Here is a 25,551-nt window from a genome sequence, read left to right on the forward strand (position 1 = left end):
AGCCACGTCAAAATGCTCCACTGTAACAAAACTCGCGCCTATTACGTAATATAGTACGACCATGTTCCCCATCGAGCTAAAAATTTTCAAGAAAGACAGTCCATGACATTGTCTTAATGCCCAGACTGGCTGTGATTCCAGTTCAATTATAAAGAAGCGAACGTTTGAAGCAGAGTCAGAGATAGACGCGACACATTTATAGAATTTCTTGCGTTGACAATGGGGGAATTGCGTACGACAACATTAGGTGTTCATAACAGCAGAACAACAGTTTTAACGATTTAAAATTTCATACTGAAATGCAGTTGTGATTGGTTCCTAGGCAGACACGTGTAGCCAGCACGCGGTTCAACTTGTCTCAATGAATTTCAAAGCCAAGTTAGTGCGATTACCAGCGCTCGAAATTGTTTTATGTGAGTTTTCAGGGTGTCCATCGAGAACTAGATAATTCACAGAGTTGTATTTAGAGAAAATATGGTTTATGACACCGGTGATGCAGAGGAAAAATTTTAGCTGTGTGATTCATGTTGGTTCAGAGGCTCAGTGAAAATCAATAAATATTCCTTTTTTGGCCATTTAGAGGCCGTATTTGAAAAGCTTAGAAAGCTTTCCCGTTGCCCTATGAGAACCAAAGGTGGCAGAAATTCTATAGTTCTAAAAAAATGGACAATGTCATGAATGACAGGTACCGAGAGATTCAAGTGTCAAGCTTACTTGTAGCGTTACAAGTGTTCCAGCGCTTCGCAAGCGTATGCCAAATACCGCATAGACAGTATGCCAACCCACTGAATGAAGAGAAGCTCCATTTACATTTTCAGGAATTATGGGGCATCTTATGCGTAAAATCTGCGGGAAGTTTCGAGGGCGAAGTTTTTTTAATTATCGTAAAAAGAAATTCAGTATGTACTCAAAAGGCTCTATACGTTCATCATCAGCTGTTTCGCAGTCTCTTTAGAGGCTGTTTGTCACACGCACTTTACATTTGAGGAAAATAGGGCGCATTTTAAGTCTATATGAGACAAACGTTTACTGGTTCTGGCCTAATTCTGAACTTGGTAAACAATTACTCAAACCTCGTTTTATTTTTAATGTTATGTGCTATACCAGGAGGCTTGTATCTGACTTCCCCGGTGTCATAGGGGAACTAAATGAGGTACCTTGCTTATTTCTTGTGAAAGTAAGACACTTGTTATATGTGATGTGTAAACATGGTACAATGTCTGTGCGTAAATACAGCATTTCAAGTAAATTAAGTATTATAAGTATGTCTCATTTATGAACGATACAAATTTTATGCTACTGTCACGAAAGACGTGTAACTGCAACAAAGATTCTATATGGGAAAAATGGGGCGAAGATTGAGGCCCATTATTCTGTTGAGTTAAATGTCTGGATACATCATAGCTTTTATGAAAAAATTGTTTAGCAAGTGCTTGAAAACAGGAGTCAAATCACTATCAGCTATGTTCCCAGTGTCGTAGGATAACTGTACGTGACCCTAAGATTACATCAAGCGCTAATGGGGGCCATTTGCGAGTTGTGTGTTTGGAAAGCTTATCGTTTCTAGCCTAACTATGATCACGGCGAAAAATTCCTCAATGCTTGTTTTTTGGATGTTTGCATGAATTTCTTGAGGTACATAGCAGGTTTCCTGGATCTCCACGGTATTCATGTAAGTGTGCTTTATGGCCGGCGCGTAGCATAGCCCGTGGTCCTGGAAGATACATGCCCTCGAGGAAAATGTCGCTGAACACGGGGGATGATTACGGTCAATGCGTACGTGAAGTTGAAAATGTGTGTGCTTGATCTTCATGCCGCAGCGGAACAGATAAACATCGACAAGAGACGACACCAGCACTGTCATTGACGCGACGTTTTAATGCAGACACGTGACAAATATATAAAGTTATCACATATCTTTATTACAGAGACGTTCGTTTTCGTCTTTGTCACATAGCAGAACGCGCCAAAGAAAGAAAACAGACGGAAAACGGGCAATACTTAATACAAAAGCTCCTATGCATCATACACGTGTGTTTACATCTGATACAAGTATGTACCACATTCATCCTGTGTTAGATAAATGAAGCGCTGACTTACATAAACCTGCGCGTGCTTCAGCTTCAGCTACCTCTCCTGTACACTGACACATAGATCTGAAGGCCGGAAAGATAGCCAAACATATCATATTCACAAGCACGCGTAGGTGAGTGTACGTCAGCCCTCGATTTCTCTATCACAGGATAAATATAGACATACTTAAACCATATGTAAACATACGTGTATGATTATATATGCTTTTCTAATAATTTTTAAAGCCATTATCATTCTTAAAGAATTTGACGCACTTTCCTGACCTGTCTATCCGTCTGTCTGTCTCTAAGCTTTTTCCTGCCGACTTGGGTGACTGCGTAATCTGTTGACAACGTCGGCATTCGTCGTGAGATGGGTTCTGCCTGAGTTTTTTTAATGCCATTAGGATTCTTATGTTTTTGACACACTTTCCGGTGTCCAGCGGCCTGTCTTTTCGTCTGCCTGCCGGTCTATTTATTTTTCTGCGTTTTTAACCCTTTTATCGCCAACATGCGTCAGTGGCTAGTCTATGGTCTAGTGGGTAGCGCATTTGGTTGCTCCGCAAAGGAAGCAAAGTTTGAAAGCAACCATCCGAGAACTTGGGTCACTTGGTATGGTATCTGGCACTGGTCACGTACCGATTTACATTATATCTCATTGACGCTGACTTGAGTCTCTGGGTATGTGGTTCTGGGTATGTTGCACTGCATATATACCGCTATTCATCGAACTTGTTGGAAGCCAACTTGGAGCTGAAGTATGTGTCACTCGTTCTGTGGCGCTCTCCAATAAGCCTCTTTGGCATCAACTTGGGTAACTGGGTACGTTCGACGAGGTATATATGCGCTACTGTGCATGCGCCGCTCTTATATGATAACAAAATATCCTTTAAAATTTCTCCGGGGCTTGGCACTATTAAAACCGTGCCACGCGCAAACATCGTGGAGATGCCGCTAGGTGGAGCGGCGCATGCAGTGGGCAGCGCGAACGTTTCGGTGTTGGCGATACGGTGTGTCGGCAAATCATTCCAGTTCTAATCGCATTAACGCCGACGTTTATCATGAGACGGGTTCTGCCGGAATTCTGACACGAAGTACTTAATCTTCCTGTAGTAAGCAGGGCAGGTCCAGGAGTGGTGAATCCTTTATACAGGATGCTCTTTCTGTTTTTCTTCAATCCGTCTTAATTTGTGACGCGTTATGCAGTGCGTATATATATTTTTTCACGTGTCTCCAATAAAAGTTCAGTTGAAAGACAGCGCTTGTGCCGGCTCTTCTTGACATTGTCCATTAGTTGCAATGCTACATGACAAGTTTACCTCAATGCCACATGACGAACCTAATCGCACTTCCCAGTTCTATATTCCTGTGTGCAGCAATTACTGTCGTTGCCTGAAATTCCTTCATAATTCATAAGGTGCACAATAGCGTTATAGGGCCGTCATCTGTTATGTTCCGTTTCAGCGAGGGAAATCTACTTTACATCAAGTTATCGTGTTACAAAAATTGGAGACATGTTAGTGTAATGTATGAAAGCTTCAGTGTTCTGGCAGTTTTATTATTATCTTGAAAAATATTTACGTAACCATTGATTTATGACCATTTTCATGCATTTAGCCGGCCGAAGTGCCCTTGGCGAGCTAACCATGGGACCTTCTTTTTATAATTGGCGAAATGACGAGGCAGGCTACGGCTCATGTATTTCAAATTTCAAAGTGTGAGGGATATTTACAGCTTTTCCAGTAAATTGAGTATGGCAAGCGTTCTACAGTTGCGTAGGTGTGTTTCACGACTGGCACTGATGTTAGCTCGCTGTCCTGGGAGAACTAAAATTGTGAAGTTATAATTTATTCAACATAGGGGAAGTCTTGTCACCCAGGCGCATGCGAAAGTTAATGCGTCTGGATCATATAAAGCCTCTGTAATTTTTTTACCATTTCACGAAAGCATATTGCCATTTCTTTCAATGTTCCCCGGTATACGTGAAACCGAGCTTACACTTGCTCAAAATGCGAGAAATGTTTAGTGTGATGTGCACAGAATTTAGGATTTCAGGTCTAATTATTAGCGCTGCAGCTAATTACTGATCCTTCGATATTCCTCTATTTCTTGGGTTATACGACAGGCCTGCTGTGCACATGTAAAGTAAACTAGATGACTCACTTGTTCATATTCCGACGAAATAGACGAAAGTTTATGGGTGATGTGCAGACAAAGATCAAAGTTTTCGGTCCAATTACGAGGCCAAATTTATTCCACGGTCACGAAAGACCTATAGGTTGCCGAAATCAAAGTTACTCAAAATGAGGGGACAAACAATATGTCTGATGTCCATTCGAAGTTAAAAGTGGCTAGGTGAATAACTGTTTTAGCTAAACGTTTGGGGATGTACTGGAAATCAGTTTAATCAAGTACTATAGAAAGTGTCCTATGCGGGCAGCGCTTCAAAAGGTTAAGTCATACGCACGCAAATTTTAAATAGTGATGCTTCAATTACACACAACAAAAATTACTAGTGCAGCTGTTTGAAAGAAACAGGGGCCAGATTCACAAAGCTTTTCTTTCGTTAGTGCTATTTGCCATTGGCCGGTCACCTTTGATAATAATATGTCTTGCATCCGGATTGGCTGAAATGTTTGTGAATTGGGTCCAGCTTCGCTTGAAATTAGATTGCGATTGCACTTGAAATTGTATTGCATTTTTCCTACCTTTTGTTTTTAAGAACGTCCATTTCTCATTTTTTTCACCTTTTTTTAAATCCAGTAATGTGTCACTGTCACATTGAGCTGTAGCGGTCACTTCTACGTTTTGCTCTCTACTCTAGCCAGCCAAAAGCAAAGCGTATGCTTGATGATCGTCATTACGATGGAGATTAAAGGTGAAACTAAACTAATGGGCAACAAGATGAACCCAATTCGGACGCAATAAAGTCACGCACTGCTCATTTCGACCCATTTCGGCCAAAAACGTTGAGGAAGGTGCTATACCACCATTTGTTGAAAGTGTGCGGGCTTCTTTACACGCACTATATTGAAGGCAATATTCTATCTCGTCGTAATGCTCCCTGAAATGTGCGAACAACTGCATCCGTTTGTGAGCGATGCATCACTGCTCCACACTCGCAAGTGTGAACCTTCCTGTTATCAGTAGTTTCTCTAATATAACGATTCACTTATGCTTGAATTGATCTAAGTGGATACGTTCTTCCGTGAGGTATGGACATTATATTTGGCCCAGTAACTTATACATGACTTCCCGAATTTTCATCAGGTCACAGTGTTCTTTTTGTCCTCCATTAGTCGTCACATGCTCGTATTTACGGATTAAAGGTAAGTGAACTTTTGATTAACGCCAAGGAGTATTTACCAGGTGTCCCAACTGTGGTAATTAAAATGTGCGACAGAAAATATATGTATTAGTGAAAGCCCAAACATCCATGGGGGTACTTTTTTATGTGCTGCTAACCCTGACAGCTATTTCCAGATGGTATGGCACAAATGTGATATTAGTTCGCGCTTATCGATCAACGCTCCATTGATGACGTACCAACGTTCCTAACTGGAGCAAATTCTTTCCAAACCTTTATTGAAAGACGCTGACTGCTTTCTTTCTTTCGTTTGATTATATAGGGGATACTGGAAGCTATGTATGTTCTACAGTGTAACATGCAGAATCCGTTGCTAACTTGTATATAGTCATTATATAGTCTACTTGACGGTTGTACTACCGTCAATGGTTTAAAGGACTGAAATATGCCGCTCTTCATTGAACCTGCATGCTTGAAAGGATTATCACGAAATTTTTAGCGTGATGCATCGATTTGTTGGCACCGTCATGTGCACTTTCATTTTATGAACGAAATTTCCATGATTTCCGTGAATCCGAAGATGAAGATAGTGCGTTGAGATGGCCAGTAAACCTCCCCAGATGAAAGCATTCGAGAAGAAAGCGATAATAAATGCACTACAGGCCTGTCATGCAAATGCCAGCTGCCACACAAGAAAATTCTTCGAGCGAAACCACATATTCGTCAAGTAGCGTTGTGAGGCTCAGGATTAAATAAAATTTTCTGAAATAAATCACTTATGTGTAAGTTTACCTAAGTGTTTCTTTTTCTTGTGCGGCGCGTAAACGCGCGAAATAGCTCCTAACTTGAAGGACCACTAATTAAGTAAATGCTCATGACTGGCAGTGACCAAGAATCACGTTTGTCTGCAATTAAACAATATCTAATTTTAAAAAAAGGCGCCTGACTAACGCTCTTTCTGTACAAGATGGCAGCACACGCAATACTACTGAAAGATTTATGGGGCAAAAATACATCATCATGCAAGGCTGGCGTTTAGTAAGTTCTATGGGGAACTAGCGCTCGCCATGAAGCGCTACGCCAGATTGAGTACCCAACTGAAATACACTGACACCGGTCATGTATATAAGGAAGCCGCGAAAATGGCCGGACATTTTGTATGGTAACAGGCTCGTGCTTGTATATCAACATTTGCTTTAGCGCGATACGTTCAGCCAATCTCTGTGCATCGTGCTGCGAGTTGCAAGTGGCGCACGCGCTACTACGCTCAAGCACGCCGGTGCCCAGTCAGGACAGGAGCTGGACATTATGCGTCAAGGGGAGCGGTGAACTTTGCGACGCGAAATGGCATGTGCTACAGAAATCTGTTTCCTCCATTCGCCAGGATGCGTAATACGGCGCTGATGTTGGCAGGAGAGGTTACAGCGCTGGTAAACCATAAAGTAAGTAAATACCAACTAATTCACTAACCAACTTACTAACTAACAAGTTACACTCTATTACCATGCACAGCATGTGTTTGCGGTTTTTATGCGGCAAAACGAAACTGTCCCACTGATAACAGAGTGCTGGTGGAGGGCGGGTGATAGTTCACCATCACGCTTCTATCAGTCAAGAACGTGGCTATCTTTACTGCATAGATTACAAGAAGCGCTGTGAAAAGAGCGAATATCAAATTAAAAAGCCGTAATCGTTGCGCGCCCTGCAAGTACAGCAACCAGGCACTCCAGAGCCATCTATGAGAAATTGTCCTCAGCCAGACAAGAGCGTAGTATTCACAATTGCGTGAAGGTGGCGCTGCAAACCCACCGGCCGCTCGTTTGCTTCAAACCTCTTTGTTATGCTTATGATTCCCTTCCTTCTGCGTTTACCGCCGCAGCTGCATGCAATATAAGGAGAGTGGGTTGGGAGGCTAGTTGTTGAGATATTATTTCGGAACTTAAATTGCACTTTGGACCAGACACTGAAGTAGAAGAAGAAGGTGCTAGTCTGCGTTCGTACTGTCTTCCAATTCAGTGTCTCGTCCTTAGCGCACTTTAAGTTCCCAAACACTGCACGGAACAGCAAGTTTAGAATTTACCTTTATTTTGAATGCTGAGATTTATTACGCATTTCAGAATGACATTGTTTTTGCGTCTAAAAGCCCTCGAAAACCGCATATTGGCGTTTTCAGTGTCCTAGGAAGACTAAATCAGCCACTGAGTTGAAATCATAAGGAGAAAGAGTCATGCTAACGGTGGTGGGTGCAAATCACTGAAGCGCATCGGTTAATTTGTCGCTACATAAATGTTGCGAATAATTTGTTTTCTTTTCGGCGGTAAATCGGGAGAACGAAATGTGGCCGCAACTTTGTATTGGACGCCGTGAAGGCCATCTTATGCACAACGTTCGCCAAAATGTTAAACTATAGACGTAAATAGGTTAGCAGATTCGACAATGATTAATAAATAACCGTGTTCGGTTTCCTCCTAGATGCAGTTCAGGAAGCGCGTGCTTTGTTCGCTTGTGTTCTGTTAGAAGTAAGTGTGTCACCTAGATTCAGTCTGCACGGAGAAGGGGGGATGTTATGGACGATGCAAGACCAGAGTTTAAACTGTGCATGTTAATTACAGCTGTTGTACAATATTGTGGAAGCATTTTATATCTCTAAGAATGTGTTGTACGACCCGCGTAGATTGTTTTTTTTTCTTCTGTTGCCCTGAAAGAACATAACTGGCCACATGGTTATGTTCCATAATAAGAAGAGAAAGTGCATCGTGAATGGCGTTTTTTATTTTGGCCTGTGCTGTTGCCTTTTAAATTTGTGTTACTGAACAAGTTCGGGCCGTATCGTCCTTGTCTACAATGTCGACAACTATGATTGCACCTAGTGAAAGTCACGGTGTGCGCGAGCACCAGCCGCTACTGTGGCGGAAGCCAGCTGTCGCGACACGTAGGCTATACCAGGGTCCGTCACCACTGTGTAAAAGCTTTAACACGGAAAGGCCGCTCAACCTCACTTTGTCCGATCACCTACACTAATTTTTGAACTCATGAGACACAGCGACATGTCTGACGAAGCAAGCTCAACGAATGTGGTCAGGCATGATAAAAAGCCTTGGCACTGCTAATGAGGAAACAACAACGTAATCAATGAGTGGCCGAGAAGATACTGATTGTGATGAAGAGCACGAGACGTACATGCACGTGACCGCACGTGACCTACAAGAAGAAAACAGCTGAAGAAATTTATTTAGTTTTTCAGCCAATGGAAGTGAATGTGAGCTTTTGGAAAGTGAATCCGAATGTTGTCGCATCGCAGATAGCTGCAGCAGCCAGAGAGAAAGTGAAATATTTCTGCGTAAACAAAGAACTTTTCAGTTAATCTATGTTCGCTCCTCTAAATGAAGAGAAGAGGCTATTGACCCTGGGTCATATAGTTGGTTTGCCTGTAACACCATTTGTACTGGTCAAAGCGTTACACAAAATAGTGGGAAAGATATAGCACGTTTCTTTAAAATACACTGCAGAACAGCTTCCAGAATACCTGAAAGATTCTGGGGTAACTTCTGCCCACTAAGCAGAGCTAAAACTCTAATCAAAGCCTATGGCAATGATGAGGAAGCACTGTTCGTGGACGCCGCGGAATATTCAAATCAGCAAGCATTTACAGCCGTAACAATTAATACAAAGCAAGAAAGCGTACGCACGTGTTCAATGAAAACCAGTGTCTCTGAGGTTGAGGAGGAGGTTTGCCATCGCTATGGCTATTGCTTGTCCCAAATATAGATACATTATTAGCAACTCTCAATCGGCTATACGAAATTATGCCAGAGGACGGATATCAGCTTAAGCTGCAAAAGTTCTAAACAGTGAAACCAAACTTATATCTTCTGACGAATGTTACGACAAGGAAATCATCTGGCTCCCAGCCCATACAGACTGCGAATCCACCACCAACTCAAACCTTAACGAGTCTGCCCATCGGTTGCGCGAGGACTCACTAACCGCGCCCGACTAGGGGGGGGGGGGGGGGCTCTGGCCGAGGTGGAGATGGAACGTATGGATAGGGCTAGACTTTTCTCATTCAGTGACATTACCTAATTCTACAGAAAGTCGAGGTGTATATATCAACCTCCTAACCCAACATTAAACAGGTCTCAGGCGGTTGACTAGAGGCGACTTCAAACCAGAACTTACACGAACCCGGTACATCTTAACCGCATGTTTCCGGATTTATACCCTGAGGCCAAATGTAATTTATGTAATGATAGAGGAGCCACCCTAGGGCACATACTCTGGGATTGTGAAATAGTTCAGACGAGAATTGCAGTCCCACCGGATTAACTAAGGGCGCGGTGGAGAACTGCACTGACTAGCTCTGATCTTCAGGACCCACTTTGGGCCATCCAGCAAGCCCGGGAAGCTACCGAGAGACAGGGTCTCCCAGCTGCCCCGGGCGCGGCCTAGACCCAGGCCATCAATTTGCAGGATATTTATTAAAGTTATCTCCCTCACTGAAAACTTCCGCCCGGTGACAAATACGACACTATCACCAAGATGATGGCGACGGTGGATACATTCTCTCTGCATAGTGCGATTCTCCAGTTCCGTCGCAATCTACCGATTCCAGAGAGAGTATTCCTCGGTTTTAGAAGTCGACGGCGGAGAAATATCTACGCCCAGACAACCGTTGACATAACTGGCCAATATTTGTTCATATAGCAAGAAGTTGCATATGAGACACACTGCAAAATATGCGCAGAAGATTACAATTACATGGTCTGCTCGCAAACCAAAGCTCTACGTGCCGTAGTTCGTAGGCACTGCAGCACCACACACTTATCAATGCAGGTTGCGTTCGTTCACTTCATCATTTCTATTGCTGAGGCACGCGTACTGAGAGACTGCACTTTTTGTCTTTTTCGTCCTCACTGGTAATGTGGATTCTGGAGCCACCGTGTCTTGACTTCTGATTCATCGTGTCGTAGTTCTCGTCACCGTCCTCGCTGACACGCCTATTAACAGCATCACCTTGCAGTGGAATTGCACCTTGCCCACCTTGCAGCATCACCTTGCAGAATCACCTTGCACAGGACTCGCCGGAGCTTACCTAACGTTGCACCGAGCGGACTAAGGCATGGTAGTAGACGAGGTGGCACACGCGGTCGTATGTGTAAGACATACTAAGCGACCCGGCGGTTGGGGCGTCGTGAAGCTCACGTAGGACCGTGTGTCGCACATGCGTTGATACAACCAATGGGAGGTGAGGACCGTCAGGGCACACGTTACGCGAAAATAGGACGCCACCCTTGAGGGTAAATGTGCGCACGGAGGCAAATCGGGGTGATGGTTCGAGTTGCTCTATCAATTGATTCGATTTTGGATCACGACACAGTTCATCCCCGATGTGTAGTAGCTCACAGTGGCAAAACACCCATTTGATCGTTTCCCTCTGGATAGTCACCGTCGGCCGCAGGATATTGAAATAAACAATTGGCGTCATGGTTCAACCCTGTCTTTTAGACAATTAAGTACGACTTTTTATTGTAGGGGCCGAGCCCAGCGGGAGTGCCGGCCTGTAGGGCCTTTTAAAGAAGCAAGCCAACAATGTGCGTGGTGTCAGGAACTACCGTGAATGGTCGGCTGAAAAGATATGGGCGAAATTTCGCAACAGCCCTCACAAGTGCGAGGCACTCGCGCTCAGTAATGAATAATTTTTCTCCGAGGCGGGCATGAGCTGGCTGGCATAATCTAAACGCACTCCAGTTCACGTTGGCGTTGGGGCAGGGCAGCGCCTATGCCGTAACCATTGTCATCAGTCCGAACTTCGGTTGGGGCTGAGGGACCGAAGTGTGCCAGGATGGGTGCCATAGTGAGGAGGATGGTGAGCTGGGAGAATGGGGCTCCTTGTGGACCATTTGAAGCCATGGAGTAGAGAGTCCATCATTTGCTTCAATGTGGCTTGATTACCCTGGCAACGGTCGTCACGTTGGTAACGTCAAGAAGGTTAAATGAATCATCCGCGATGCCCTTCAGTATGTGGTCGATCTTGTCGGCCTCGTACATGTTCTGATCAACTTTCTGAGAGGCTAAGCATGTCTTGTACATAGGACACATAGGGCTCAGTTGATGTGTAGATACGTACTGTCAGTAGTTTCTTGGCAGCGACCTGTCAACCAAAGTGTTGCCGGAAAGGCACATTTACCCTACACCTCGACCAAAATGTTACGTGGAATTAAACTAGGCAGAAACTAGTTACATGCTATATTTACAATAATCGTAAATGCTGGCGAAGATGGAAAACCGTCCACATAAACCCAAAGCACGTCGTCGTCTTCATGCTGAGGCCACTCTCGTTTTAGGAGCGAAGCTCCTTAGGCTCTCACGGTGTTCGTATCACCGTCGTCGTCGTCGTAGCTCCCCGTCGCGCACGCAGCACGCATACCGACCGCGCACAGGTGTTGCGCTGCGCCGGCGCCGCTCCGACACCCCGCTCCGGATGGCATACCGAACAGGCTCTTGATGAATCTGGATCATAAGTCTATCAGCGTTATTGTCAAGGACATAAATAGAGTTTGGGAAGGGGGCATAGTCCCAGAATCATGGAAGCAGGCGACAATAATTCTCATCCCCAAACCCAGAAAATCGCCTAGCCTCGATAACCTCCGCCCAATTTCACTCACCTCATACTTAAGGAAAGTGGCAGAACACGCTATACATAAAGAATCTCCAGGCACAAAGAGCATGAGGAGTTGTTCCCGTACAACATGGTTGGATTTAGGCCTTCACTCTCCGCTCAGGATGTAATGCTTCTGCTCAAGGCTCAGGTTATCGACAATAGAAGCAAGGACGTGAGAGGCATATTGGCCTTAGATTCGTCTAAGGCGTTCTATACAGTGGCTCACGACTTCATTCTCAAGAAAATCTCTGCGCTAAATCTGGGGGGTAGATTCTCTACCTTTGTGGAATCCTTCCTCAGGGGCAGGACGGCGGCTATCAGAGTAGGACAATCGAAATCAGAACCATTTGAGCACGAACGTAGAGGTACCCCTCAAGGTGCTGTAATTTACCCCGTTTTATTCAACATTGTGATATACGCAGGCTTTCCAAGAGATTATCAGGTGTACCGAATGTGGAACATGCGCTCTACGCTGACGGTATCACAATTGGTGCCCAGGAGGTTCGGAGGCAGCCGTCGAAGCAGGCTCTCCAGGAAGCCCTAGACGTTACTGAGTCTTTCCTAGATGGAACGAGATTTAAGCTCTTCCTGAATAAATCCGAACTTTTACTGTACAGACCGTCGAGACAGGGGGTTCGAGGGTTAACACCACTAGACCAGATTCCTTTTAATTTTCATATGAGGAATGCTCAGAAGAACCTTCGGTTGACTCGATCTGAATCTTTGGGCTGCTGCTTAAATCCAGGGGCTGTAATGCCAAGACCATTGCTCCCCTCACGTCCAAAACTTAAATCATTCTTAGACTGATCATGAGAGTCTCTAATGAGAAAAGAGGGATTGGTGAGGACAACCTGCTTAGGGTGCATCACGTATTGCTCATGAGCCACGCAAATTCTGTTGTTTCAGCCTGATACATTGGACAAAAACGGAGAGGGTCAACTTGACACCTTGATGCGGCAAAGCATCAAGAAAGTGTTGTTCATTCCGATTACAGCAATCATGGAGAAACTCATGCAGCTGGCGATGCACAACACTACCCTCGAGCTGATTGAGGCACAAAGGTCTGCACAGGTTGTGTGGCTTTCGGGCTCTTGGGCAGGCCGACGTCTTTTGGAGGCAGCGGGTCTTCGACCTAGCTTCAGCTATGAGGAGATCATACAACTTGACGTTAGGATTAGAGGTACCTAAGGCGTTGATCTATTTCCTAGAAACGCACCTCCGCAGCACAATAAAGGAAGGCTAGTAGTGCGAGCTAAGGCGTTTTTAAAGAACACTTCAGGCATTGAATCCTTTGTAGATGCCGCCTAGTATGGTTGCGCGGATAAATTCAGTCTCTGTGGTTAACAACAGAGGTGAACTTCTCTCCACGGCTTCGGTACGGGCTAACATGGTTGATGTGGCTGAGCAGGTTGCTATCGCAATCGCAATGCTTGATCCCAAACGATCGATTATTTACATGGACTCTCGCATGGCCGTCAGGGTCTTTGCCTTGGGCCTCGTAGCAAAAGAAGTGGCAGCGCTTCAAAAAAAGAAATAAAATACAGACTGTGTCCACCACATTACTTGCTTCCCAGCCCAAATGAGAGACGACGTGTTGCCGGGTCACCTGAATCCCAACGAGATTGCTCACCATCGTGCCCGAGAACTCACGCGCCCAGATGGGGGTCGGACCTCTGTGGGTTCGGAGACTATTGGCCATAGTGACCCTCTACTTATATTCCATGAAATTACTGCATTCCATGAATTATTGCAGAGGGGAGCGGTGACGTTTTCCACTTCTCTATCCCAAATTGAGTAGAGTACAGTCCCGTACGCTCAGGATGCTTCAGATGGGTTCATACCCATCATGAGGCTTCCTGAGTAGACTCCAAACAGAGATAGATCCTCAGTGTCCGGACTGAGTGGAAGAATTTTGTACTTTAGCCCACATGCTCTGGCAGTGCCCGGTGTTCCATGACTTCAACAACGGCGAGGACTGGGAGAAGGCCATCACGAGCACTAAACAGGATGACCAGTCCAAGGCTGTCCAGAGGGCCCGTGATAGAGCAGAGAGGCATGGCCTCCCGGCTCCAACATGGGATTAGCCAACAGCTATCCAGGGGTCCTCCCTGGGACTCCAATGGCTGGATCCTCAGGACCCTAATTATGTTCCTCGTCTTTCTGTCTGCCTTGTCATCTCACACTACAGTGAATATAACCCGAAACTTGATCAGCCATTTTCTATCGGGGAACTGAAATACGTGCTTTAAGCTTGCTGAAACGGCTCTGGGCGCAGATGGCATAACCTACAGTGTTTTAAGAAACCTTGGTCCCACTGGAACATACATAATATTGGAGGTGCTGAATGATATTTGAATTGCAGAATGCCTCCCGGCTTCCAGGCAAACAGCCAGATAATTTCAGTCTAGAAACCTGGCCAGACACCTTTTTAGATTCACTTCGTCTGGCCATCACGACAAGATAACGTCCAAAAATGACAAAAATGTATTAATGTCTGGCTTTAGTGGCGGGTCCAAACACCAAGAGGGTGTGCGGTGGTATGGTGGGATGCCGCAGACGACGTTGCAACATCGACGCAATCATGAATCTGCGCATGCATGTAGAACATGAACGGCTATGTGAAAAAATTACGATTGCTGTATTTATTGATGCGGGCTTTTGATACTGCATAACGTGCATGTCCTACGCGGCCTACATCAGTTAGGCATCTCTGGCCGGACTTTGCATTGGGTCGCAGGTTTTCTTTAGGAAAGAAATTATTCGTTAGCACAGGTGACGAAAACTGCAAGGAGAACAAAATGATACACGGTTTTCCGAAAGAAAGTGGGTTGAGTGATTTTCACCGCTTCCGTTTATCACGGCTCTCAGACACATTAATAGAGCATGGAGTGTTAGGTGGATCAAGGAGCGGCAACGTAGTACTAGACCTGCATATAGGGGACAAAATTTTTATTGCCGCGTTAACATGACCAAGGGCGTGTCACATAATTTATTTCGCTTTTACAAGAGCTTTGCGCTAAAAGGATTTCGGGCATATCGTGGACGAAGGGCGTCTTTCTGGTGGGAGTATAGGGTGAAACGTCATCTTTTGAAGCGTGCTAAACCTTCCCACTGAAAATTTTAAGTAAACGCAAAATTTCAGCTGTCTTCGGGCAGTCTTTTAAATACGTTAATGATGTAATAGAGTTCTTTACAGCATGGTAGTAAATTCGCTGTCTATCCCTTACCTGCACAGGCACTAGACGAACACGCAACGTTTTATAGATGCGTTACGCCATTTATTACAGCGTTACAAGAACACTCTACATTGTATCAAAATCTCTCGACTGTTTTAGTAGTAATTCTAGTGACATTGAAGCAAAGCACATCAAAATTTTAGCGAAAATTCAGCGAGTTATCTGTCTCAGTTTACAGACTGGCTAAAAAAAAGATGGCAAGAATGAATAAATTATATAATAATTGTGGTGCTATTCGGTGACAATAAAAATTAGGGGCAGCTTCACGCTAGTTGTGCGAAGGCTGGGCAAACAGCGAAGCTGTCGACCCCACCTAGCTTTATCTCGGTTCGGCCAAGTTTTTGCTAGGTTATGCTTCGAGACTTGGCCACGTTTTGCATAAGATCACCCCGGAATCATCGACTGCCCAAGGAGCAACGAACACTCGGTTATTAAAGTATCTGGACGCTACTGGACACTCAAACGCTTTTGATCGGTTTCGCGGGCTCGTAACTCCGGATACTCTGCGAATCGCCAACTTTACGCCGCCGCTACGGCGGTGCGATACTCGGGTTCCGACAGAAGTCTCACTCGCTCTCGAGTAGCGGCGCGGCGGCTTTCGCGCCACGCTTCCTCTTTTTCGGGAGTGACGCACTTCTTCGGACGCCCCATCTTCGAGGCGATCTGCTCGGCGCGGAGACGGCGGGGCTTTTGTGTCGCCGCGGCGGCGACGCGGAGCTATATATCCCGTGGGTCGGCGCAATGACCTCACGGCTTTGGTTCGCCTCTGCGCAGCCGCGGCAACCACTCCGCACGGCGCGGTGACGTCATGGCTCGGCAAAGCTAAGGCAAAGCGATGTGGCGCGCGCGATGACGTCACGGCTCACGCAGCTGTGTCGAGGCTCGGCGCGGTCGGTGCAACTGGGGCGAAGCGTTGCTAGGCGACGCATGTTCACGTCATCGCCAGGCGGAGACTTTGCGGGGTACAACACTCGATGGACCATCCTATCATTTTTTTTTCAGTAAACTCGCACAAGGTGATCGCTGCGGGTCACTGCCGAAAGCTGAAACATACCCCTAACCAATTAATTCATTACTTAAGGTTTATAATTACTCTCTCCATATCCGCGTTATTTCTTCTATTCCGCCTCCAAAATCAGTTTTTTGTACTTATATGAGCTTTCTCTCGAATTTCATTCTGGGTTATCACTGCCAAACCCACTTTATTTTATGATTGGCTGTTTATGCAGGTTATGCCTTCGGGTGGTGCGGGCTTACCCCAACATTTCTTTTATTGCGATAGCAATTATATGGACACTTCAACCGGATTTTTGCCGTCGTCGTCGCCGTGAGGTTTCGTATAGATTCCAAGGGCGATAAAATCGCCGCCGCGAGCCGTATGCGCGAGCTAAGGCGCGCGGAGGACGCGTGCTATCACGGAGAGCGAACGCACGGCGGAAAGCAAACGCGACCGTCGCGCGAAAGACCGTGGGGGTATTGAAGGGAGGGGGGTGGGGCAGCGCTGTGCTCCGGCACCAAAGGCGTATCTTGCCACTCAATCTCCCACGCGAATGCAAGGAAGTGGGAAGGCAGCGCGGGAAGGATGGGGGCAGGGGGGGGGGGGGCAGCTTCTTTTCTGCCAGCAACTTCTATGCACAACTCCTCTGCACTTTGCCCTGCGTTGGCGGTCGCCCGCACCCTGTCTTATCTCCACACGGCTGTGACCTTTGTATGCTGTGCATTCGCCGCTCAGTTTCCGTTGAAGCGATAGACCGCGCGAGCCTTCGCCCGCTGCGGCGGCTGCGCTTGCTGCCGGCGTTTTGACAGTCGTTGTCTGCGGTCATTCAGTGTGATCTATTCATATTTGCTTCGTGCGCGCTGACACCACGATTGTTAGTTCAGTTAGTAAGCGAATGTGTCCAAGTTTACGCAGCCGATAAAACCACTATCCCTACTCCGAATAGCTCTCTACTAATTTGCTATCGCAATCGATGCTTCGACTTTCGGGCGAAAGTGCGACATTTTTTTGTATTCCTTTTCGCCCTGAAGGAAAAACTAAGTGATGGACCATCCTCGAGCTGAAACCGCTTCGCTAGTTCACAGGGGTATGTGCCATTGGGCTTGGACCCTTTCTGCATGACCTCCAGGAGCGGCCCACGTTTCAGGCGTACACCACCGGACTACCTCCAGCTTAAACAGCTTCGCTGTTAAAATAAAAAGGCTTCAAAATATGGAGCTAGAAACTTGGAACATAGACGTTTCATGCGAAATAATGTGTCTGTTACCATATGTCAGTCAATGGAGTATGTAAACAGTAGGGCTCTAAATTTGATGGGGTCTCGTTTGGTAAGCATATGTGATCATAAAATTTATGAACTTCAGCATTGCGGTTAAAAGCATTTGTGGTTCCATGAAGTCGTAGCAGGCTAAGAGTGTCAACAACAACAAACAAACGGCCAGATTTGAGATTGCTGCTACCACATTATGCCGTTGTCATTCAGTCCTATTTCATCATCATCATCGTCAGCCCAAATTTATGTGCACTTCAGGACGAAGGCCCCTCCCTGCGATCTCCAATTACCCCTGTCTTGCGCTAGCGGATTCCACCTTTCGCCAGCAAATTTCCTAACTTCATCACCTCACCTAGTTTTCTGCCGTCCTCGACTGGGCTTCCCTTCTCTTGGTATCCCATTTTAGCTGCCCATTTACTGGCAGCTAAAAACGGAAAAACCTATTCAGTGTGCAAACTCAGACTTCATGTAATGTAATTTCAGTAATATATAATCTAACACGTAGTCAAACAGGATGCTGACGCGCTTTAGGATTGTTCTACAGCCTAGGGCCTCATACTGATTATATAGAGGGCATGGAAAAGGCTATGATTGCGAATCGTATCTATCATGTTAATTTGATGCAGGCCCTGCAAGCTGACAATCGATTGCAGATGGCAATATAATACTTTGGTTTGACTACAGGAAATGTTTTTATAATATTGTAGGAAATTACAAAGGAGCAAGGTCTGTTGGCAGGACTTAAGGAATCTAGCCAACTACGGTAAACTTGCAGCGGCTCCTACAATTGAGCTGCAGTGAAGAATCGTTTAATTTATGCGAAGTACCTTAGCATACAAAGGGGGAGGGTCGTATTGGATACAATGAATTTTTAATATCCTGTATCTCTATTTTAAATACTTATCGCATAAGTTTGTTGTATCTGTACCAAGATATAATTTGAAGTTACCTTTCCCAGTACCGATGTTAATGTACACAAATTAAAATAAATATTTCTTTTTGCGATGAGCCTCCAGCAAACCGGCGAATATTCCAGTATGCGGCGAATCAACTATTTATGCATTCGCAGCTATTTTTTGGATCAGTTCCCATTGTATGCTTCAGATATACAAGAGCTTTGTTAGCGACTGTCATACTATGGTGAGACTATTATAAGTTGCTTGTGAAGATGACAGCTGGATATATATAGCTAGGTACACAGTTTAGAAGGGAAATATCGAATTAATATTAAAAAAGGGAGCGCAGCTGTAAGCAAATAATAATAAAGCAATATTACAAAAATATTGTTCATTTTCCGTGTTTCACATAATCTACAAAACACGACGAATGATCCGTTAGGCGTTGGTTCTCGTTTCGGGTTTTAGGAGGTGTTGGCCAAATGTACGCCGCCGCGGCGGCTGCCTCCGGAAAATAAGAGAATGTTTCTGAAGGTTTTGCTTTTGCTGGCTACATGCGCCTGAAGTGATTCGGGAGTGATATACGCCATGTTCGGCATACCACCCTTTTCTGCCCTAAAGTACACGGATATTAGGGCTTAATTATTTGTTACGTCTCTCACACTGATGAGAAACTATGAACACTGGGGGAAACTGGATGAAAAACACATTGGAGAAGAGTCTGTGCAATTACACCTAAGGCATTGTAAGAGGTTAGAAAGGTAGCCGGCTATCTATCCAGCAAATTTTGAAATATTAGAAATGGCGTTGAGTTCGAACAAACGCTGAAAAAATTATTTCCTTCTGGGGTTTTAGGTGCCGGAACAAGATGTCATTATGAGGCACGCCGTAGTGGTGGGCTCCGGATTAATTTTGACCACCTGGGGTTCCTTAACATGCACTACAACGCAAGCACATGGGCGTTTTTTCATTTAGCCTCCATCGGCCGGGATTCGATCCCGCGACCTCGTGCTCAGCAGCGCAAGCTTCGAAAATAAATTCTGTAAATAGTGATTTAGAAAAATTATGGAAATAGCGTTCGCCAGATTGCCTAAGTAACGTTGTAAAAAATGGCATAGAAAAATTTGGTTGTATAATTGATTGCACGAACAGTACGCCATAGCAAAGGTAGCTTTAATTGTTAATTTATTTAAATAAATGTGGCTGATAATAAGAAACCGCTAGGCCATCAAGTTATCTTAAAAACCAGTATTGTAGTGGGGTGTTTTTTGGGCCTTTTTCTTGTACGAGCATGCTGTTCACGACAAAAATGATAGTGAGGTAGTGAAAGCATTCTATGAAGAAATTTACAAGTAAAAATACAAGAATAAGAGAAAGAGGAGACTTCAGGGCGTCTTCCTGACCTATTTATTGTCACTTGTCAAACGAATTAAGACAATTCCTATTAATAAAGGCACGTAAAACTTATTGACGTATGGATTTTGATTATGAATTGATTACTTCTAATCTTTACTCCCGTCCGTAAGATCCACCAGTTTATAGAAGACATAACCCCATCATGACAACCAGCAGCAAATTGTACGTGAGTTGATGTGAAATGTCGCTTGATGGCATTGGGAACGTCATTTCGCTTCCCGGAGGTCGTTGAGTCACACGGAATCCATTCGCGTGGAACGTCGTTAGCGTTTCCCAACGACAGGTGAAACCTACTTTCGCATCTTATGCGGAAAGACCGGGACATCCTTCAAATATATCATTTGGCGTGACGAGCTCGCATGAGTCACAGCGAAGCCATACCCACCAATGCTTCTCTTATTCACCTGCACATAACGCTTGTGAGTATTCCGCCAGACGTTCCGCGGAAATAACGGTTCAAGCCATAGAGACGTTTACACAACGTATTTTTGTGGCCATTGCGGTTACAAGCAGCCGTAGATAAGCCTTGCTCAAGATTTAAAGAAGGGATAACTATGCAGTGCAAAGTGCAACATGACAGAAAACGCTGCTTTACAAATACATGCGCAGTACTTCAAAATTCATACGCAGTACTTACAACTTCAAATTTGTGAAAGCAGTGAAACAAATCTGCCCCTTATTGGGCTGGCAACATCACTCTCGCGAAATCTTTACAATATATGACAGGAGGGATGTGAAACAAGAGAAATGTATGACATCTAGGTGTACGCCATTGTTCAATAGAAAGAAAGCTACTAGATGCATTACGGCAGCTGCCTCCACGAGGGTTGGACGGCCGCCTGGTCGCAGCCGTCGCAACTCAACAGCCGTGGGGGACGTGACTAACATACAATCGAACATTCTAGATCCTTCCAGTGCCAGAAGTTTTAGGCGCACCACATGGCCTGCAGCATGACCTCAGTAACACTCATACCCCTCGCAGATTGCTTTTTTATCGTTTAGGTTGTGTAGTTCGGCATTCTCGAAGCATGTAGCCGAAATAATTGTTATTTTCGATTCTGAGAATAAGAGTTTGCCAGTGTTGATGATCTGCCGGGTTCAACCATTTCCTTCACATATTTTGAGCGCATCAAAAAACATTTAGCACATTGAAGCGGATAATAAACTTTGTATTGCTTTTGTGGCAATGACTTGAAACACTGGTTGCCATTTCCTCTTTGCAGTTTCATTTATTCAGCTCATCGACGCTGCAGGTACGTGTTAGGGAACAAACTGTATAGGTAGCGTCGCGGGATAAGAAAGGAACTAGAATAAAAACAGCACACTATGCCAAACAATTACTTTAATATATTTCATGCAAACTGGCCCTTCCTAATGCGATTAAAAACCTGCATGACACTCATTAGTCGGATTTGTTAATGCTATCAATGTAAAATGCTATCACTCAAGCTGGTAAGTAAAACAAACTGATGCGCTTAGACAACCAACGAAAGGTACCGACAACCTCGGTGATAAGAATCCTTTTCTGTTACTGCATTCGCACACCAATTCTCAATTGCAATGTAAGTTCATCAATACTTCTTTTTGGGCGAGTTGGTACATCTTGAGACTTTGGGTAACAGCGCAAACAGACGACCACAAAAAGGGAGACACGGACACACAGGCGCGGACACACAGCGCCTGTGTGTCCGTGTCTCCCTTTTTGTGGTCGTCTGTTTGCGCTGTTACCCAAAGTCTCGCAATGTAAGTTGCCTTCATTATTGCATGTCTTTCCGTGAGGTCATGAGGACGAATTGACATATATCTCTAAAGCAAAGTACAGAAAGAAATGATAGAGGCCATAGAAATTTTACCGCACACCAAACGTTCTTAAGAGCCATTTCGGCAATAGAACGCATATCAGTCACGCTTTACTGCTGAGTTGAATATCTAAGGACAGGGAATGGTCTAATTCCCGCAAAACGAACTGAACTGGTTCTGTCATAACGCAATTTATTTGTTTAAATAGTCAACATTATTGCCTATAAGGCACGTGTCAGTTGTTACTTTTAGAAGAGTTGCTAATCGTCATCGGATCACTATTACTAGCCCGCCGCGATATCGTTATTACACTGTAAAATGCTTTTTTGCATAGGACGATGGTAACTGGGATGGACAATGGTTCAACATACCGTCGCCTTTCAATATTATCTCCTGAATATATCAGCATAACTTTACTGAACAATAATTTAGACCTGTGGTCGATAATTGATGTTTTCTTATGGCAAGGTAACAACGCGCGAGAAAATAGTACCCGCACCCACCACCAGTTGTGGCAACGGACGTGGAAATCCGGTCCCCATAAAAGCAAACTAAAGAAAATGTTTTTTTTTTACTCTTCTGTACATGCACTACCGACGCCATTGACAGTTAAGCACACTGAAACTTAAATTAGGAATCCCGTTATCTGTGTTTTATAGGCGATTTGTTCATTAGCCATCTTTTTCGCCCAACGCAAATGCTGTAACAAAAAACACAGCATTGATAAAATCTTTGGCATTTGTACTGTTGGTTATGAGACGATACATTTAATTGGGCTCCTTACCTCTCGATGTGGGCTTCTTTGTCCTCTTTCGTTCGTGCCATAATAACTCTATAAGTAATTTTGACCCTCTGGGCTTCCTTAATTGGGGCATAAAATGCATGAGCCTTCTCTGCATTCCGCCCGCTGTAGTAGATGGCATATAGAATGAGAAATGTGAATTGATTCACGAGGTACAGCACACAGGAAGATATGGGGTGGTTATTATTTCTGGTCATGAATAGCGCATTTTCTGCATGACGCCCAGCGTGTCAGTTGGTTCATAATCATCTTGCCTTAATCTTCCAAAAGCTTACCCAAATTATCTTGGCCACAGAGTCTGCCGGCAGCCAGCAGACTGGACTCAGCCTCCTGCTTTTTCTGAATGGACGCCTCCTCGGCCAGTATCTGCCTTCGCATGGTGACCAGGTCGCAGCGGTCGCAGGTGCAGTAGCGGTGCGGGCACTGCCTCTTGTGCCCCTTCAGGACTACGCGCATGCCATGGTTACGACAGCGAGAGCACGTCTTGCCGGACACAGTTGCAGCATCGGAACTCATGGTGGCTTATGCGTGTGATCTGCAATTAAAATTACAAAATTTATTGCCTGATGATGGCTGTTGAAAGGTTCCGCCTCACACTGGTGGTAACAGAAATGGCATAAAAAATGAAATGAAATGAAAGTCTTTATTTATTTCGGCATCTTTACAGAAACAGTGACAGAAGCAAAAGGCATCGAAGCCTTACAGAGGCTCCTGCTACGTTGAAAGTGTTTGACAACAGCGAAAGCTTTTATGTAGCACAAAAGTAAATACAGCAATGTCGCTTTAAGATATTGTAAGAAAGAAGACAGCGTTGTCAACTAACAGATTACGTGTTGAAAAAACACTACAATTGCAATGAATCGCTGCTTCGTGACATGTGAGACATTGTTACTATGTAAAATACACTCAATATAAACATAAAAATACGTCACAAATTGTCAACAAGATAACCAAGGCGAGCATTGTCAACTAACAGATTACGTGATAAATAAACACTAGAATTGAAATTAATCGCTGCTTCGTGACATGTGAGACATTGTTACTATGTAACATACACTCAATATAAATATAAAAATACATCACAAACTGTCAACAAGATAACCAAGGCGAGCATTGTCAACTAACAGATTACGTGATAAATAAACACTAGAATTGAAATTAATCACTGCTTCGTGACATGTGAGACACTGTTACTATCTAACATACACTGAATATAAATATAAAAATACATCTCAAATTGTCAACATGATAACCAAGGCGAAATCAATACTAAGTAAGATTGTACGGTGTTAGGTCTTTAAACAGCATGAAGAACATATATAAAATATCACAGGTAGCAGGCAACAAAAATTAACAATGTCGTAATTACAGCACGAATAAATAAATATATAATAGGAAGTCAAAACGGTCAGGTATATTCGATTTTATTTTCATTTATCAAGACCTTGAAATATTTCTTGGTAAGCATATTGTACTCCGTAGATCCCAGACGATTCAGCAAGGCCGAGATTTGACGTGCCAAGAACCCGTAGATCTGTATTGTTGCTGATCATCGTGTATTAAGAAATTGCCTGCGTTAATACGAATGAAAACAACTGAGCGCGCATTAACGCGTTGCACTGATTACTCGCAAATGGTAACGATGCCTCTTTATTTATGCAACTTGGTAAACAAAAGGACTCATGATGGACCTATTGGGTAAATATTTAAAATAAATAGAACGCGACCAGAGACTGTGCGCTAGAAAAGGGTAATGGATTGGCGCTTCGACCCTTGTCCGTTTCTTTCGTATATAGCGTATTTGGTTCCGCTCTGTATATAGCGATTGTTTACAGAACCGCGATACAAAGAAACAACGACTGTTTAGAGAACCACGATAAGATAGATTCAGAGCTTGAAAGGGAAGCATTTGATTTTTAACATAGGCGTTGCTGTGAAGGTGCTTGACCTTGTGCGAGCTGAAATTGTAAGTGAGCTATACTCAATGAGAGCCAAAGAAATCAGTGTAAGCTCTGCTATCAAAACAGCACCTTCACTGCATTCAAGCTCCAAATTAGACTTCTGAAGAGACGACGATATTAAAAGAAGTCAGTTTCCGACATTACGGCATTGTAATTAGTGAACGTAATTCGCTGAGGAATATATAGAAATGCTATTTGAGCTCAACGGCAGTGTATTTGCCATTGAATTTTCAAGCTGTCACTTGCCATATTACGTTGCACGCACTATACTGTTCCCGAAAACCAGTGTTGTAAAGAATATTTAGTGAACGGGTGTTAGGTGTAACGTGCCGAAAGGCACATCCCTATTAATGCCGCAGCTATTGAGCAAACTTGTGCTATACGGAAACTATATATATGTTTCCTACTTTGCACCGGTCCAAAAGTCAGGAGATAAGCTGTCATTTGTCAGTGGAATGTTACAAAAAAACTGTTAAAGAAATCAGAGCGCTACATAATTTTTTAGTCACCCGCCATCGTAGCCCAGTGGCCATGGCCTTGCGCATAACAGCCCTAGGTCGCATGTTTCTATCTCAGCCGCGGCGGCCACATTCTGACAGGGTAGAAATGCAAACACGCCCGTTTACTGTGTAGTGGGTGCAAGGTAAGGAACCCCAGATAGTCAAAATTATCCTGAAGCCCCCTACTATAGCGTGCCTCATAATGAAATAGTGATTTTGACAGCTCCGTAAGATGACATATTTTAGTTTTTGATTCGCTGATAAAAGGTAAGACGATTTTTTACAGGTTTCCTGTGCTTGTACGTTGTATTAAAGTCTTACCTTAAAGGTGTTTTTGCATGCAACCTGCCTTAGTTATCCGTGTAGGTGGATATGTTATTCAGAGTTTGGTTTCTGCTTGGAATGTAATGTACTGCTCCAGCGACACAACATAGATAGTAATATGATCAGTCGATAGTCCCTCGTTCTTTCTTCTAGCCATAACAAAGCCCCATGCAATAAGGCCTGTAATTATTCTTGACTGTACCAAGGTTAAACCACGTACGGCGTACAAAGGTCTGCTCGAGAAACTTTTCATCGCGTACCGTAAATCACGGTCGACATATCCAGCGACCAGAGCAATTACTATAA

General features: G+C 44.3%; 1 protein-coding gene across 1 annotated transcript in view; it reads right to left on the reverse strand.

The window, feature by feature from the left end:
• The window catches only part of LOC125946240 (doublesex- and mab-3-related transcription factor C2-like), a 112,405-nt gene that overhangs the window by 74,718 nt on the left and 12,136 nt on the right, over positions 1–25,551 (reverse strand). The window contains exon 2 of the mRNA XM_049668842.1: positions 22,736–22,995. Within this exon, the coding sequence (XP_049524799.1) occupies positions 22,736–22,976 (241 nt within the window). The 5' untranslated portion in view covers positions 22,977–22,995. The remainder of the gene's footprint in view (positions 1–22,735; positions 22,996–25,551) is intronic.

Source organism: Dermacentor silvarum, chromosome 6 (assembly GCF_013339745.2).
Source record: "Dermacentor silvarum isolate Dsil-2018 chromosome 6, BIME_Dsil_1.4, whole genome shotgun sequence".
Classification (NCBI taxonomy): domain Eukaryota; kingdom Metazoa; phylum Arthropoda; class Arachnida; order Ixodida; family Ixodidae; genus Dermacentor; species Dermacentor silvarum.